Raw genomic sequence first — 16,793 nt, 5'->3', positions numbered from 1 at the left:
TATATATAATAGTTTGTCTCGGTTTGGACTTTGCAGGTGGTTTTGGTGCCTACAAGCAAGTTCTTATGATAAGGAGTGAAATTATATTGGCTGAATGTAATATAGGATAAAAAAGGCATACATCTATTGCAGTCTATTATGTAGCAACATTTATCCAGAAGAAGTAAAATAAATTCATGAGACAGAAGTTAATTTTCCACAATTAGTTCAATTCCAGCAATTGGAATAAATCCCTGCATAAACGACCCATCTCTAGTAATCTGGCAACTACAACTTCTAATAGGTATGACACCCAAGGAAGGCATCTAGGAATCCTTTTGAACTCTTTTGTTGGATTTATTGTGACAACTTCCCCAGAGTAGATCTTTACAGTTTGAAGGACCCTCTACATTGTATGTCTAAATGACCTTATATGTTTATCTGTGGGGTTATTAACTTATTCGGTTATTTTACAACTCTTCGGGTGTCTTTATTTGCCGTTCAGATATGTGAGTTTCATGGAGACTTTTAGAACAAAATTTAAAAATCTTAATCCCTGAAACCAGCATGCACGCGAGTGCAAAGTGTATTTTCATCTCTAGTTAAATCAGCGGCTCTGTGGTAGATTGTATAGATAAATCTTGTACATTACAGTATATGAAGACCCGCAGCCTGATACATGCACTTAGACCATCCTATGCATCTACCAGTCATGAAACCTTTGTACAGTCTGTTTCTCTTCGCAGCTTGTCTGCTGACCTCTGAAGGTAAGAGCCATATGACTGATGATGTAGAGAGGTTGCCGCATCCTTTATAATTAGGAACTTTGCTTCATAAGGACAAGATCCAAGTTCTATGAAGCCTTAATTTGCACCTGTGGACATCTACAGGGCCACACTGTACCTTAGTACGCCTCCTATGTCAGAGGATTTATTTGTTGGATTCATACAGAATCTGTGAAATATAATGAAATGTTCTATGCATTGCTTCTTGTATAGCAACTGGGATGGGAGGTACCTCCATAATACTGCCGTTTTAGATTTTGTTTAATCCCTGAGTTCCAAGAGCTATATTGTTTTTATTGACATAGCTGTACAAGGGCTTGTTTTTTTGATGGACGAGTTTCCATATAATGTATTGGAAAAATAAAGAAAAAATTAAGTGGGGTGAAAAATGCCATTTTTCAGGGGGAGGTGGGCATCTTTTTTGTTGCATACATAGTGCGATAAAAAAAATGACCTGTTAACTGAGTAATATTATATAGTCATATAATATACATATTTATTTCTTAATAGCATTCACTATGTGAGACTAATAATTCAATACTTAGGTAATTTGAGCTTATTCAGAAACACTTCTAATGATTATACTTTAATATTTCTTATATTATTTTGTGAGAAAATGTTTTTTTTGTTTTTTTTTTACTTTTTGGTTTATTTTTAAAAAATGCTATTTGATATAAAATGTACATGTATCACAGCCCCTTTAGGGGACTTGAACTTGCGACTATTTGATTGTTTCTACAGTATACTGCAATAATTCATTATTGCAATATATCGTATTTCTAACATTCACATATTAAGCACTGAAGGTGCATTCACACGAGCGTATGAGTGTGCCATACATAGGTGCGCACAAAACCGCGCACCCACGTACGTGCACAAACACGAGTGAATGCAGGACCATGCCCATTGCCTTCAATGGGGCCGCGGCTGCTGCCGGCAGCCCCATTAAAAGCAATGGGCTGCCGGCAACCCCTGCAGTGATTTTCGTGGAAGGGCTTTAAATATAAGCCCTTCCCTGAAAATCATCCTTGTTTATGTAAAAAAATCTAATAAAATCAAATTATATATATATATATATATATATATATATATATATATATACTCACCTCTCCGCCGCCACCATGTAAATATTCCCAACAGGGAGTCCCCTTGTCACTGAACACTGTGACAGCACTGTCACAGTGATCAGTGCCAAGGGGACTCCCTGCGGGGAGTAAAGAATCCCCTGCCATAGCTGTCACAACTGTGGCAGAGGATTTCTTCATCTCCGCGGGGAGTAAAGAATCCAGAAAGCTGCTTGAATTCTTGTGTTCCCAGCAGCAATGCAGCAAGCTGCTGGAAGTCTCCCCACTGTCATCCTCCGCCGTCCTCTCTGCTTGGCTCTGTCATCCCCCACCATCAACGCTGTGATTGGATCGAGCGCCAGCCAATCATAGCCAGCACTCGCTCATTCACAGCCAATTGCAAGCTGCTTTAGAATTTTCCCCGCTGTCATCTCCCTGCTTGGCTTTCAAATCCCCCGCCGTCAGCGCTGTGTAAGTAAGCGCTGTGATTGGATCAAGTGCCAGCTGTGATTGGCTGGCGCCTAATCCAAACACAGCGCTTACTTACACAGCACTGACAGAGATGACAGAGGGGGTGACAGCGGGGAGAATTCACACAGGTTGCCGCATAGACACAGACGCTGGCTCGGAGGTGAGTATGGAGGTATTTTTTTACCCAGTATATGCTTGGGTATAGCTCGGCTTATACTCGATTCAATAAGTTTTCCCAGTTTTTTGTGGTAAAACTTATCGACTCGGCTTATACTCAAGTGGGCTAATACTCGAGTATATACGGTAATTATTTATCATGCATGGTGAACGTTGTAAAAAAAATACACAACACAAAAATTAGACTTTTTGGTCATACTGTCTCTAAGAAAAAAAATTAATAAAAAGCAATCAAAAAGTTGTATGTACTGCAATAGAAACTACAAGATGTCCGCAAAAAACTAAGCCCTCTCACAACTACATTCATTTGAAAATAAAAAAAAGTTATGGTAGTCAGAAACTTTGGCGGTAAAAAATAATTTTCTTTCTTGACAAAAATATTTTAAAAGTAGTACAGCAAAAAAACCACTAAACTATATAAATGTGGTATTATCGTAATTGTACTGACCAGCAAAATAAAATTATCTAATTTTTGTCGCAGTGTGCACTCATTAAAATCAAGACACCCCCCAAGATGGCATCATTTCATTTTTTGGTCACACTGTAAAATTCCTTAGAAGAGGCAGCACACAGTGAGGTCCTATCCTGGCCGTCAATGTATTGCAGTATGCAATATGTTTATGACACTAAAAAAAGATTAAAAAGTGTATTGTCACAATTCCAGCCATTTCAAGAAATCGAGACATTAAATAGCATTCCATGAGACTGATGGTTTAACATCATATTTTGGTAATGCAGGCATTGAATTCAATGGGAGCTGTGCCTATAATAGCAACCTGGGCAGCTGCACTACAGACAGAGAAGAGGTCATTAAAGGGGTTGTCCCGCGCCAAAACGTTTTTTTTTTTTTTTTCAACAGCCCCCCGTTCGGCGCGAGACAAACCCAATGCAGGGACCTAAAAAAAAGTCTGCACAGCGCTTACCTGAATCCCCGCGCTCCGGTGACTTCTTACTTACCGGTTGAAGATGGCCGCCGGGATCTTCTCCCTCGGTGGACCGCAGCTCTTCTGTGCGGTCCATTGCCGATTCCAGCCTCCTGATTGGCTGGAATCGGCACGTGAAGGGGCGGAGCTACACGGAGCCGCTCTCCGGCACAAGCGACCCCATTCAGAAAAGAAGACCCGGACTGCGCAAGCGCGTCTAATCTGGCGATTAGACGCTGAAAATTAGACAGCACCATGGAGACGAGGACGCTAGCCATGGAACAGGTAAGTGAATAACTTCTAATAACTTCTGTATGGCTCATAATTAATGCACAATGTACCTTACAAAGTGCATTAATATGGCCATACAGAAGTGTATAGACCCACTTGCTTTCGCGGGACAACCCCTTTAATACCATGTTTCCCCGAAAATAAGACAGTGTCTTATAATAATTTTTGTTCAAAAAGGTTTAACTTTTTTACATGTATAGCTGCCTGGACAATATTTAACTTGACTTTTTTAATTAATTGTTGGCAGGGCTTAATTTTGGAGTAGGGCTTGTATTTCAAGCATCCTCAAAAAGCCTGAAAAATCATTTTGCATCCTCAAAAATTCTGGAAAATCATGCTATGTCTTATTTTCAGGGTATGTCTTATTTTCAGGGAAACAGGGTAGTAAAGTCCCAGGAAAACCCCTTTAACTGAAATGGCGAATTACTTAAGTTAGATCGATTAAATGCTCAGCCCTCGGCTACAATTCAAAATCTGTGATTGTGCTTCCCAACTACCTTGTGTCATTTTTAGAGCTCTCTTTACATGGTGCAGTTGTACCTGTGCCCCTGGGTCCTGGTACAACTGCAAACCCCAATAGTCATGTCATAGTCATGTCCCCAAGTGTATATTGAGACAAAACACAGTATAAATACTTTATTTAAATGGAAATGCAGGAGGAGCATTTTTTTTTAGGGCCATGTATCCTTGCATAATACATGTCTACCATCACACAGGGGCAAGTATGAAGATCATAAATGGACATGAAGCCCGTGCGAACTCCAGACCCTACATGGCTTTAATCATTGTGAAAAATAGCACACATCAAATGATATGTGGAGGAAGTTTGATCAAATCAAACTGGGTGGTAACTGCAGCCCATTGTGAAGTGTAAGTATATGAAAATGTTACTGTCCCTGACTCAAGCAGAAGAGAATGTGAAGATGACATCACACAAGGGGGGAAATGGTCTTAAACCTACAGGGACCACCATTCTGTATCATCTGCTGCACAATATTCCATACAGTCATTTACATATTTTTGCTGTTAAAGGGCCATCTGAGATCATTATAAAAAAAAAAGTCCCCCATGCTAAAACATAATAATCCACTTTATACTCCCCTCTTCCGGATCGCCACATCTGCAGCACCAGATGCTTTGGGTCTTTCCTGTGATGTGATGTTTGCAGGCTACAGCAACCTGTTTACAGGACATCACAGGCTGCTGTAGCCAATCAATGAACATAATGTACATATCATTACCTCACCCAAACAATACAATTAATGATAACTATATTAAAATATTTCAGCATTTCCCCCATCCACAACAAAATAAAAAATGTAGACACCTCAAAGAAAAAAAAACCTTACTCTTCTCCACCTTCTCACCTCTCTCCCTCACTCCTCCAAATCCCATCAACTCTTCTACTATACCTCAATACAACCTGCATTTGATCTGAACTACCCATTTTATATATATATATATATACACTACCGTTCAAAAGTTTGGGGTCACCCAAACAATTTTGTGTTTTCCATGAAAAGTCACACTTATTCACCACCATGCGTTGTGAAATGAATAGAAAATAGAGTCAAGACATTGACAAGGTTAGAAATAATGATTTGTATTTGAAATAACATTGTTTTTACATCAAACTTTGCTTTCGTCAAAGAATCCTCCTTTTGCAGCAATTACAGCATTGCACACCTTTGACATTCTAGCTGTTAATTTGTTGAGGTAAGCTTGTGAAATTGCACCCCACGCTTCTAGAAGCATCTCCCACAAGTTGGATTGGTTGGATGGGCACTTCTGGCGTACCATACGGTCAAGCTGCTCCCACAACAGCTCAATGGGGTTCAGATCTGGTGACTGCGCTGGCCACTCCATTACCGATAGAATACCAGCTGCCTGCTTCTGCTGTAAATAGTTCTTGCACAATTTGGAGGTGTGTTTAGGGTCATTGTCCTGTTGTAGGATGAAATTGGTTCCAATCAAGCGCTGTCCACTGGGTATGGCATGGCGTTGCAAAATGGAGTGATAGCCTTCCTTATTCAGAATCCCTTTTACCCTGTACAAATCTCCCACCTTACCAGCACCAAAGCAACCCCAGACCATCACATTACCTCCACCATGCTTAACAGATGGCGTCAGGCATTCTTCCAGCATCTTTTCATTTGTTCTGCGTCTCACAAACGTTCTTCTTTGTGATCCAAACACCTCAAACTTGGATTCATCCGTCCACAACACTTTTTTCCAGTCTTCCTCTGTCCAATGTCTGTGTTCTTTTGCCCATCTTAATCTTTTTCTTTTATTGGCCAGTCTCAGATATGGCTTTTTCTTTGCCACTCTGCCCTGAAGCCCAAAATCCCGCAGCCGCCTCTTCACTGTAGATGTTGACACTGGTGTTTTGCGGGTACTATTTAATGAAGATGCCAGTTGGGTACCTGTGAGGCGTCTGTTTCTCAAACTAGAGACTCTAATGTCCTTATCTTCTTGCTTAGTTGTGCAACGCGGCCTCCCACTTCTTTTTCTACTCTGGTTAGAGCCTGTTTGTGCTGTCCTCTGAAGGGAGTAGTACACACCGTTGTAGGAAATCTTCAATTTCTTAGCAATTTCTCGCATGGAATAGCCTTCATTTCTAAGAACAAGAATAGACTGTCGAGTTTCAGATGAAAGTTCTCTTTTTCTGGCCATTTTGAGCGTTTAATTGACCCCACAAATGTGATGCTCCAGAAACTCAATCTGCTCACAGGAAGGTCAGTTTTGTAGCTTCTGTAACGAGCTAGACTGTTTTCAGATGTGTGAACATGATTGCACAAGGGTTTTCTAATCATCAATTAGCCTTCTGAGCCAATGAGCAAACACATTGTACCATTAGAACACTGGAGTGATAGTTGCTGGAAATGGGCCTCTATTCACCTTTGTAGATTTTGCACAAAAAACCAGGCATTTGCAGCTAGAATAGTCATTTACCACATTAGCAATGTATAGAGCGCATTTGTTTAAAGTTAGGACTAGTTTAAAGTTATCTTCATTGAAAAGTACAGTGCTTTTCCTTCAAAAATAAGGACATTTCAATGTGACCCCAAACTTTTGAACGGTAGTGTATATATATATATATATATATATATATATATATATATATATATATCAGACCATCTTCTTCAAATTTCCTCAAACTTGGTCGAACAGTCTTTTTTTTTTCATATATTCACCTTTCCAAAGATGTAACCTCTATTATCTGCTGTTGGGGGGAATGACCAAATGCATTAAATCATCCACATTACATTTCAGGCAGTCTAAGTTTAAACTAATACCCATGTTAAACCAATTTAAGGGAGTATGATAAGCTCTATACACTAAATATAACTGTGGTACTTGTTGACTTTCGGATAGAGATATTCTCTATTCTAGAGAATCATACATAACACTGTGGCCTATTTATTTTTGCTAAAATGGACAGCAGACTACTACAACTAAACTAGTAAAACCAAGCGCAGTACATAAGCATAGTACCAGAACTGAGCTGAGGATATAAATATAGCCCCAGAACCAAGCTTAGTACATACATACAATCCCATAGCCTAGCTCAGTACATAACTACAGTAAAGAACTAAGAACAGAGCATAAATACAGCACCAGAACCAAGCTAAGTATACACATACAACACTATAGCCAAGCCCAGTACATAACTACAGTAAAGAATTAAGAACAGGACATAAATACAGCACCAGAACCAAGCTAAGTACACACATACAACACTATAGCCAAGCTCAGTACATAACTACAGCACGAGAACTAAGAACAGGACATAAATACAGCACCAGACTGAACCTTTGATGGAACCATAGACTTTAATAAGTCAGACCACTGTGGTGTCTGTTTGATCAGGTTTCTGTTTATTTGCAGTATTTTTAGAGGCCAGAATAGCATAATCAACTGCACTTTTCTATCCTCCTAATCTGATGGAAACTACTGAAAACCTGGTCAAACGAAGACCATAGTGGTCTGACTTATTAAAGTCTATGCTTCCATCCGGCTTTCTATCTGGATGTTGTTATCAGTGATAAAGATGAACTTTCACTTTTTTAACCCCTTTAGGACAAGGCACTGTAAATTTACAGCGCCTGGTCCCGGGCTTAAAGTTTAGCTGTATGTAACGTTACGGCGGCGCTTTAAGCCTCCTGTCTCCGCAATCAATCAGAGGCAGGACGGCTGTTAGTGACAGCTGATAACCCTGAGGAGACCACCTGGGTCACACCACTGACACCGGGTAAGTCCTGTTTCTCTTATTGGATACTTCTATGTTGGAAAGGCTGGAGCGCTGTCCCTTATATATATATATATATATTATCTCATCCAGATTAGAGCCATCTCTCATATACATCCATGGCAGAATAACAGTATTTTCTCCAGAAAATTTGATAATTTTTTTCATGTACTATTTTTAGGTGGAGCCCGTCTGGATATAAGATAAAGGTTATTCTTGGAGCTCATTCAAGTAATGAAAATGAAAACGAAAATGGAAGACAGATATTTAATGTTACTCAGTATATAAAGCATCCGGAATATAACAATATAACTTTGGACAACGACATTCAACTCATGAAGGTAATGATCTGCTGTATTATTTCATCTTTGCATTGAATGAGAGATATTGGAGAGATAGATAGATGCCCTTTTTACCCAAAAATAAAACCTACCCTAAAGAGAAGCCTTACCCTGATTTTCCAGGATTTTCAGTGAGGCTTGATATATAAGTCCTACCACAAAAATAAGCTGTAGCTGCATTATATTAAAAAAAAGGCATATATTACCTGGCAGGCTTGGTCTAGGTCCCTTCCGTTGCTTTCCTGCGCTCCGATGCGCTTCTTTCAGTCCTCAGTCACTTGCCAATGCGATGGCTGAATTGATTGGCTGAGCAGCGGTCGAAGAACCAATCACAGCCATCACGTTGTGGAGGTAGGATTTATGAATTGGCCAATTAATGCTGTGGCTTAGCCAATTGATAAATCCCGCCTCTACAACGCGATGGCTGTGATTGGTTCTTCGACCGTTGCTCAGCTAGCTAATCATGCAGTGCTCGATGAACCAATCTCTTTCTCTCCCCACCACCCCACCCCCCGCTACACCCCGCCAACCCCCAGAATCTGCTCGGATGAGTATGCAGTTGCTTGGGAAGAGCGATGCTCTCTCAAGTAACTGCCTTAACCGAGCGTGCTCGGTCATCTCTAACGATAATGAGACAGCATGCCCGCTTCCTTGGGGTCATATTCGATTCGGATCTCTCCTTTACCCCCTATATCTAGTTTCTCGCCCAAACATGTCAGCTGCACCTTAAAAACATTGCAAGAATCTGCCCTTTTTTCACTGTGGACACACTAAAAACGCTCACAGTTGCCCTTATCCACTCTTGGCTCAATTACTGCAACTTGCTGCTCTCCCCCTTCCAATCCATCCTGAATGGGGCAGCCAGGCTCATCTTCCTGTCCAGCCGCTACTCGGACGTCTCTGACTTGTGCCGGTCACAGCACTGGCTGCCCGTCAAATACAGAATACAATTTAAACTCACCACCCTCATCCACAAAGCTTGAAACACCACCGTGCTGCCTTACATTACTGCCCTCATCTCAATCCACTACCCAGCCTGGGTACAATGCTCTGCTAAAGAAATCAGACTAAGTGGCCCTCTCATTCCCGCCTCCAAGACTTTTTCAGAGCAGCACCAGTCCACTGGAACACGCTACCAAAAGCTATCCGGGCAATCACTGACACCCAAAAGTTCAGGTGTGCTCTAAAAACGCACCTCTTCAGGGAGGCATACCAAATTTCCTAAACCAAAGCCTTCTGTACTCCACCTGATAACATGCTCCCTGTCCTACTAATTGCAATCCCTGCTAGCTGCAATCAACTGGCACCTGCAGTCATACCGATTCAGCCACTATAAGGCCCAATTTGACTACTGTCTATGTGTATAGCGCCCCTTACTCTCCATCTCGCCATACCGTGCACATTTCCAGCTCCTTTACCTTCTGTACCATCTCACTATTTGTATTATGTAAGCTCGTTGGAGCAGGACCCTCACCATCAATTGATTACTTCATGTAACCGTGGTCTTGTTTTTTATTTCCCCTGTCCTGTAAGCGCTGCGGAATATGTTGGTGCTATATAAATAAAGATTATTTTTATTAATCTCCTAAATTTCTAAAGGTTATCAATCTGTAACCAGGTCATGCCAAGAGGCAACCCCGAGGTTATGGCTAATAGACTCCATAATATTGTCCAATTGGCTTTACAATACTATAGACTGGTTTGGGTCCTCGGTCACCAGATGACATCTCCCTTTCCTTTAGTCACCACCACTTTAGTCAGCTTGAAAGACCCCGATAGAAGCTTGCAAGTTGAAATGTTCCTTAAAGCATTTTATTAATCTGTATTGCAGCTGCCACGTGACGCACAAATAGGAGAAAAAGTAGGCCTTCTTTCTTTACCGAAGAAGTATGGAGATGTAAAGGCAAACACAACCTGTGAAACAGCGGGATGGGGATGGACTGGGAATAACGAACCTGCTGGCGTTTTAATGGAAGCTAAAGTCCAGACAATAAACAGGACACAATGTTCAGAACGTATAGATATGAAGAAGAAAGTCGAACGCAAGATGTGCACCACTATTGGATCTGAAGGACAAAACGCCTGTGTCGTAAGTCTCCAGAGATGGTTTATTTGGATATTTTGGAGAACAGCAAATATTTGTTTAATCTGCAGATCATAAGACACAATGGGCACATTTTGACCAGGTTCACACGAGTGTTTGGAAAAACACGGCATGTATAACGCAGGGTTCTACCACTGTGTGAGCTGGCAGTGAGCAGGCATGTCGCCACGTATGGCAGCGATATTGCATTGCGCATGACAGCGTATTTCACGCATGCTGTCAGGCACAGTCGACTTGTTTCTTTTATTAAAAGATTTCCCGCTGTCGCTTAGCGATGTTGCGTATAAACGCAAATGTGAATGGATCAATGAAAGTCAATGTACTTTCATTAACTACGTTCACCGTGTATTTTCCACACGTACATCCTGTAAAAACACACAATGAAATTACGCTTGTGTGAGCCTGCCATTACTATTGGTGTTGCACCAGAATGTGGATGTAAATTGCACCTTCTTTTGTGGCAAATCTGTTTGGAGTAATTTGCTTTTGCTTGGCACCAAAAAAGAACAGATGTTGAGCCTCACTTTTCAAGAGTGTCTGGAAAAGAAGAATGAGTTTGAGTGGCATAAGGTTTTAGACAGATTAACCCTTCCATGATCAAGGGTTCAAAAAATCAAAACTTTCTTATTTTTCATGTGACACGTCCACATAAGGGCTTGTCTTTTTCAGTATAAGTTGTATTTTTCACTGGAACGATAAAATGTATTGGAAGAATTTTAAAAATTTCAAAGTGAAAGTGTGAAAAAGAACTAAATTGCACTTTTTTCTTCGTTTTAGGGCGGTGGGATATTTTTGCAGCTTTCATGGGGCAGTAAAAAAAAGTTTGGTTGTCTGTATTCTGTGGGTCAGTATGAGTACAGCAATTGCTGACTCCTGGCTCTCCCTTAACTACTCTCCAGTTCTGCGGCTGCCACTCCTGAGGCTCCAACCCAGTCAGTTCCTGCAACCGCTACAAATGTGCTGATGGCATTGCCCACCGTCCCTTCTCTTTTTTGGTGTTAGGCTCAGCAAAGTTGAAATTATAGAGAAATCATAAATCTGCTCTAATGTGTTTATATTTTCTTTCTGTGGAGATGAGTCCAGAAGAAACAAGAGTTATAGATGGAGCCTACAGAAGGGAAAATAGAAATAATGTTATTACTAATATACAGTTATTGTGGCAGAAATGATGCTGGATATTTAACAAGTCATGAATAAATTATTTTTCTTTAAACAGGGCGATTCAGGCGGCCCCCTGATATGTGATGGCGTCTTCAGAGGAATCGTTTCTTATGGGAGTGATCCTTGTAATAAGGCTAATGGAGTAACTGTGTATACTCGTCTAACTAAGGAATATGTACAATGGATAAACACAACCACACGATCATAGTCCCAAAGCATGTATACTCTTCCTGCTTCTTATATCTTCATTTCATGCTATATTAAGCAAATATCTATATATGCAAATAAGAGTGATCCGAGGAATCAATAGGTGTTTTTATATCACTTATAAAAGCCAGTGTCAGCAAACATGCTATTCTTTTATAATGAAGACTTATACATTTTCCTACATGCTTTCTGTATCAGTTGTGCACAGTTTTCAAGATCTCTGCTTGCTATCATTAAATAAGAAGTTTTATTGTTTTCTCCCATGAGATAACCTCATAAGCGGCTGCGCACCTATGTGTCTATTACATGACCATAGATAGAATTGTATCCTCAGGAGTAACAATGAAAGAAGCTTTTGCAGCGTCCGATGAGCAGGCCCTCAGCCGAGGGGACAGCGGGGTAACAAAATAGCAACCTGTCATGGAGGCTCTACTGTCCCCTCCAAATGGCTGGCTAAGAACCCGACCTCGTTACTAACTGGGGGAGATCACATTTAGTAACCTAAGTTACCTTAAATTCCTGTTTTGTCACCATGACACCAACGTTCCTAAATTAGCGGCGGATTACCCAGCTTGAATAAAGTACAGAAAGTAATTTTTCAACAAGAACCGGGAACGTGCAGTCTTGTTCTTTTACTTAAACGTCTCTTCTTCGATATAACAAGGAAACAACTTGTACATAGTAACTTTAACAGTAGTAGATTATTAGTAGGCTAACATCTCTCACCTCTTTTCTTATTCTCGTGCAGTTCGGGTTTCCCAAGGCATGTGTATCCTCGGTCACAGTTATCTGTTGGATTTCTCTCTCTTGGATGAAACTCTCTCAACTGGACAGATTCCAAAACACGTTCACATTGGTGGTTATCATCAGGTGGTTACTCACTGCTCTCGCATAAAGTGCAGTTCTGTATAGGAACATGCGGTTCTTTCGCTCTCACACCCACACGTTCATTGCATGTCCTGGGTTCCAAAACCCCGAAATAGCAAGTTTCTCATAAGGAGAAATTTTGACACGGCCGAACTCCAGCAGGAGCAACAGCTAATCTCTCCTCCGTCTCCATTACTCGACCTCCTCTCTCTTCAACCTCCAATTCTCAACAAACTTCTCCTGACACCTGATGCACCCAACTAAGGCCCCCTGCACACGGGCGGAAATTCCGCAGCTGAATTTCCCGCAGAATATCCGCTCGTGGAAGCTGCCATAGGATTGCATTAAAAAAACGCATTCCTAGGCAGATGGCCACGATTTGTCCGTGTGAAATCACACGCGGAAAACAAATCACGGCATGTTCTATTTCTGTGCTGGAGGGGACCCCCCAAACTCTGGGCCTCTACACTTCTATTGAAGGACAGCAAGCAGAGATTTTGAAACCTGTGAGGAATTGATATAGAAATAAATTGGAAAATTTTATAGCTTTTTAATGATGCAAAAAATAATCCTACATTTGTTATAGACAAAGAAAAAGAAAGGCTCGGGGTCCAACAGGGTCCCACTGCAGTCAATCCGTAAACCAATATATTTGCCAAAAGCAACAACCCTGAGTGGATCCCCTTAAAAGTAAACTTTCATTGATTACATATAAAATTTCACCTCAGGGGCCAAATGCACACAGGTGGAAATTCCACGGCGGGATTTCCCACAGAATTTCCACCCCCGCCAGCTGCCATAAGATTGCATTAGATGATTCAATCCTACGCAGACAGCCGCGATTTGACTGCGTGAAAACTCGCTCGGAAAACAAATCGCAGCATGTCCTATTTCTGTGTGAGTCTTGCAGAGGCCCGCACAGAAATGTCACTGGTGACGCGCCGGCTCTCTTCTGCGCATGTGCGGCTGTGCGACAGCCGGCACAGAGCGGAGGACACGCCAGGGAAGGTGAGCCGCGGGGGTCACTGCAGGGGCACGGCTCGCATCCCGCTGCAAGAGTTCTCGCAGCGGGGTCTGACCTGGCCACCTGCAGGTGGCCAAAGAAATATAGAAAAAACAGATGTGCTGTAGCAGCAAGAAAAATGATTATACAGACCCAAAGAGTCTGAACATATAAACTACCTGCCTCACTAAATACATTAGGTGTATATATATACTCCTTATTAGGAACAGTGGAGCCAGCGCTCACTCCACCGACTCCAACAGGATGGCTTATTTACACAGCCATAGAAACCCTATGATCATATAAACTAGTGCATACATGACACTAGTCACTGACTGCTATCAGTGGTACTAATATACTGAAAGCACCACATTCAGTAGTGAGGCAATAAATGCCTGCAGCATAGATATGAAACTTAAACATAGAAGTAGACCTCCCCCGGGTCCCCAGACAACGGGCGTCCTCAGAGGTACATGGAGCTGTAGATGCAGCGCCCGGCTATTACAGACATATATATCAGTAAGAGGCGGGATCAGTATCATCCCCAACACCAATAAGCTGTGTGAGAGACAGAGGGATTAACCAATTGTGGCTCTGGGGATAATACACAGGCATCAATAAAAAGACCAACATGAGAAACTTTGTGGCAGCCAGTAGAAGAACACATAACATTCAGGTATTCCCTGAGCTCATCAGCCGGTCATGCTCAGTAGATCAAAACGGGCTGATAGGATAAAAGTCCCCACAATGCAGAGGCACTCCCAATATTCATCAGCCAGAGCATGCTCAGTACTAAATAATGGTCCGTTAGAATAAAAATCCCCTTAAAGCCTAGATGTAAGTATAGTTTGCGCTATGATAGCCGGGCAGTCAATACTAGCGCAATGTCTCCGTGTGTAAACACTTTTTTTTCTTTTCTACTTTAATGTGACAAAATAAAGGATATCCCTCTCTAATATTTACTCATTCACAGTCGTAGCAGCATAAAGCCGCCAGCCGGATATATGATTATGTGAAAACAATTTAGAAGTATGAAATATGCAGATTAGATATATATATTTATATATCCTCATCCCTCTACATAGAGAAAAAGCACATTTCAACATATTAATACTCAGCAGTATTAAATAATCCTTCATTTGTTGACAGCAGAAGATGCCTTTAACTCTTCCATTACTAGTGATAGCGCTTTGCTGGCTCTTCTTTCTGCCATATTTTGCTGTATATAATAACCATAAAACTATAATATCTATCACTGCTCCTTCTCTAGAAAGTGAGACATAAATATCATTAAATAGTTATCACACAAGTTACCCTTTTGTGGATGACCAACAGCCGACTGACTTCTCCGTACACGTCGCTTGACTCTTTATTAGGAATATTTTTCCCAATCACTACCTCATATTTCCATTAGTTTTCTTCTCCTTTTACACATTTTCATGTTTATTTTCACTGTCTTGCTTGTTTTTGGCCAGTAAGGAGCTTTCAAAAAATCCAACCTGTCTGATCCATCTTTTCCAGACATGTAGACCACCGAGTTGTGATTGTTCCAGCCAAAATTTCACCCAATATTGGTCTGACCTTAAAATGTTTTAGCTAACCAGAGATGTAACGTGAAGCTCCAGGGCTCCTCTGTACCAGCCCCCGTCTACCATGTGCCATTTAGATCACTGGAGTCTTGCTATATAGCAGAAAGGCCTTTGGGCTTGCTCAGACACCGGGGCCCCAGGTATGACTGTATCTATAGCTGCACCTCTGTAGCCTACTGTCTCAACTATTTATTTGCAGCTTAAGGGCTCACACGGGCATATGTGTCCCGCGTAATATGTAGTGCGTAATATGTAGCTCTATTTGGGCCACTCACACCTGTAATTTTTTTCACACAAGTAATGAAAAAACATGAAAGAAAATGCAGCATATTCTATTTTGATGTGTATTATGTGAATTTAACATGCAAACCAAATATGTATATACATGCATATTTGCTGTGTACTGTACATTTTACACATGTGAAAAATATGCACATAATATGTGGGACACATACGTGAGCCCTTAAAGTCTCTATTAATTGGATTGAGATAGCATGGTAACATTTTTAGATAATAAAAGCTACACTTAAATGGGTCAATGTCGGTCATCCATCAGCATGAAACATCAGAAGCATGACTTGTATCGTCTTTTCATAATTGTCCAGAATTAATATTCTATTCTTTATTTACAAAGGGGTAATTACTTTGTCAAATGGGTAACTGATTGTTGAATCACTATGCTTTCAATAAATGCAGCAATATTTCCCAAATAGTGTTATGTCTGCTTATGTTCTTATTGCGATATGCTGCTAAAGTGTCTCTGTCATGGCAATTACATATGGACATCTATAAGATACCTGAGGGTAGTTAAAAGAACAGATACAAAGTGGAGTTCAGGGGTGCTGTAACCACCAACTCAACACTTTTGGAGGAGACACCTCTATTCAATATTGGCGAACCATGCTAGCAGCACTACTGATGGGGGAGGACCTCTAACTGACAAGTCTCTCCTCTAGAAGTGATGCCTACAAGACCTTTTCAGAGAATGAACTGAGCAGCCAATAACTGAACCCTTAGGAATCTTGTGTAGTGTCCCAGAACAACATCCTGGTCCCCTCCATAATTGTCCTACATGTATTGTCTTATGTGGATGCACTGTGCAAAGCTGTCATGTCATTTTCTGCATGTATGTTGCACAGCTGTGGCATCTGAGGGGTTAACTCCCTTAAAATCATTGCCTGTCAGCTCTGCTGCTGAATGTATCTATCCTACTGTGTCATGTGGTACAAGTGAGGTTATAAAAGTGAGTGTCTGAGAGCGGGAAGGGAGTCGGTTCAGTTCAGTCTTCTTCCTTCTGTATTGGAGCAGGGTTCCATCTTACCTACTGCTCGGCGCTAACACAGAGCCGCATGGGAGCACCATCAGCTTCTGTGTCGGTGAAGATAGAGGAAAAGAAACGACTACCCATAGTGCATGTAGAGTGGATGTAATAGGAGTGAGTCCATTCCAGAGAAAGAGAGAGCGCACAACCCCCAACATCCCACTTCATACAAACCAGGTACCCATTCACAATACAGGTATTTATTTTTCCTCCCAACCTCTGAGCTTCTGCCTGTAACTGCTGTCATGAATGTACCTGTAA

The 16,793-nt window shown here is 41.3% G+C and overlaps 1 protein-coding gene across 1 annotated transcript; it reads left to right on the top strand.

Annotated features, from left to right (window-relative positions):
* Window positions 1-673: 673 nt before the first annotated feature.
* On the top strand, window positions 674-15,910 carry LOC136628777 (duodenase-1-like). The gene is made up of 5 exons (XM_066604876.1): window positions 674-746; window positions 4,407-4,560; window positions 8,121-8,280; window positions 10,112-10,369; window positions 11,601-15,910. Exons 1-5 carry the CDS (start codon window positions 677-679, stop codon window positions 11,751-11,753), a joined length of 795 nt encoding a protein of 264 aa, XP_066460973.1. The 5' UTR covers window positions 674-676; the 3' UTR covers window positions 11,754-15,910.
* Window positions 15,911-16,793: the final 883 nt, after the last annotated feature.

Source organism: Eleutherodactylus coqui, chromosome 5, assembly GCF_035609145.1.
Source record: "Eleutherodactylus coqui strain aEleCoq1 chromosome 5, aEleCoq1.hap1, whole genome shotgun sequence".
Lineage (NCBI taxonomy): Eukaryota > Metazoa > Chordata > Amphibia > Anura > Eleutherodactylidae > Eleutherodactylus > Eleutherodactylus coqui.
This window is presented reverse-complemented; position numbering and strand designations above follow the sequence as displayed.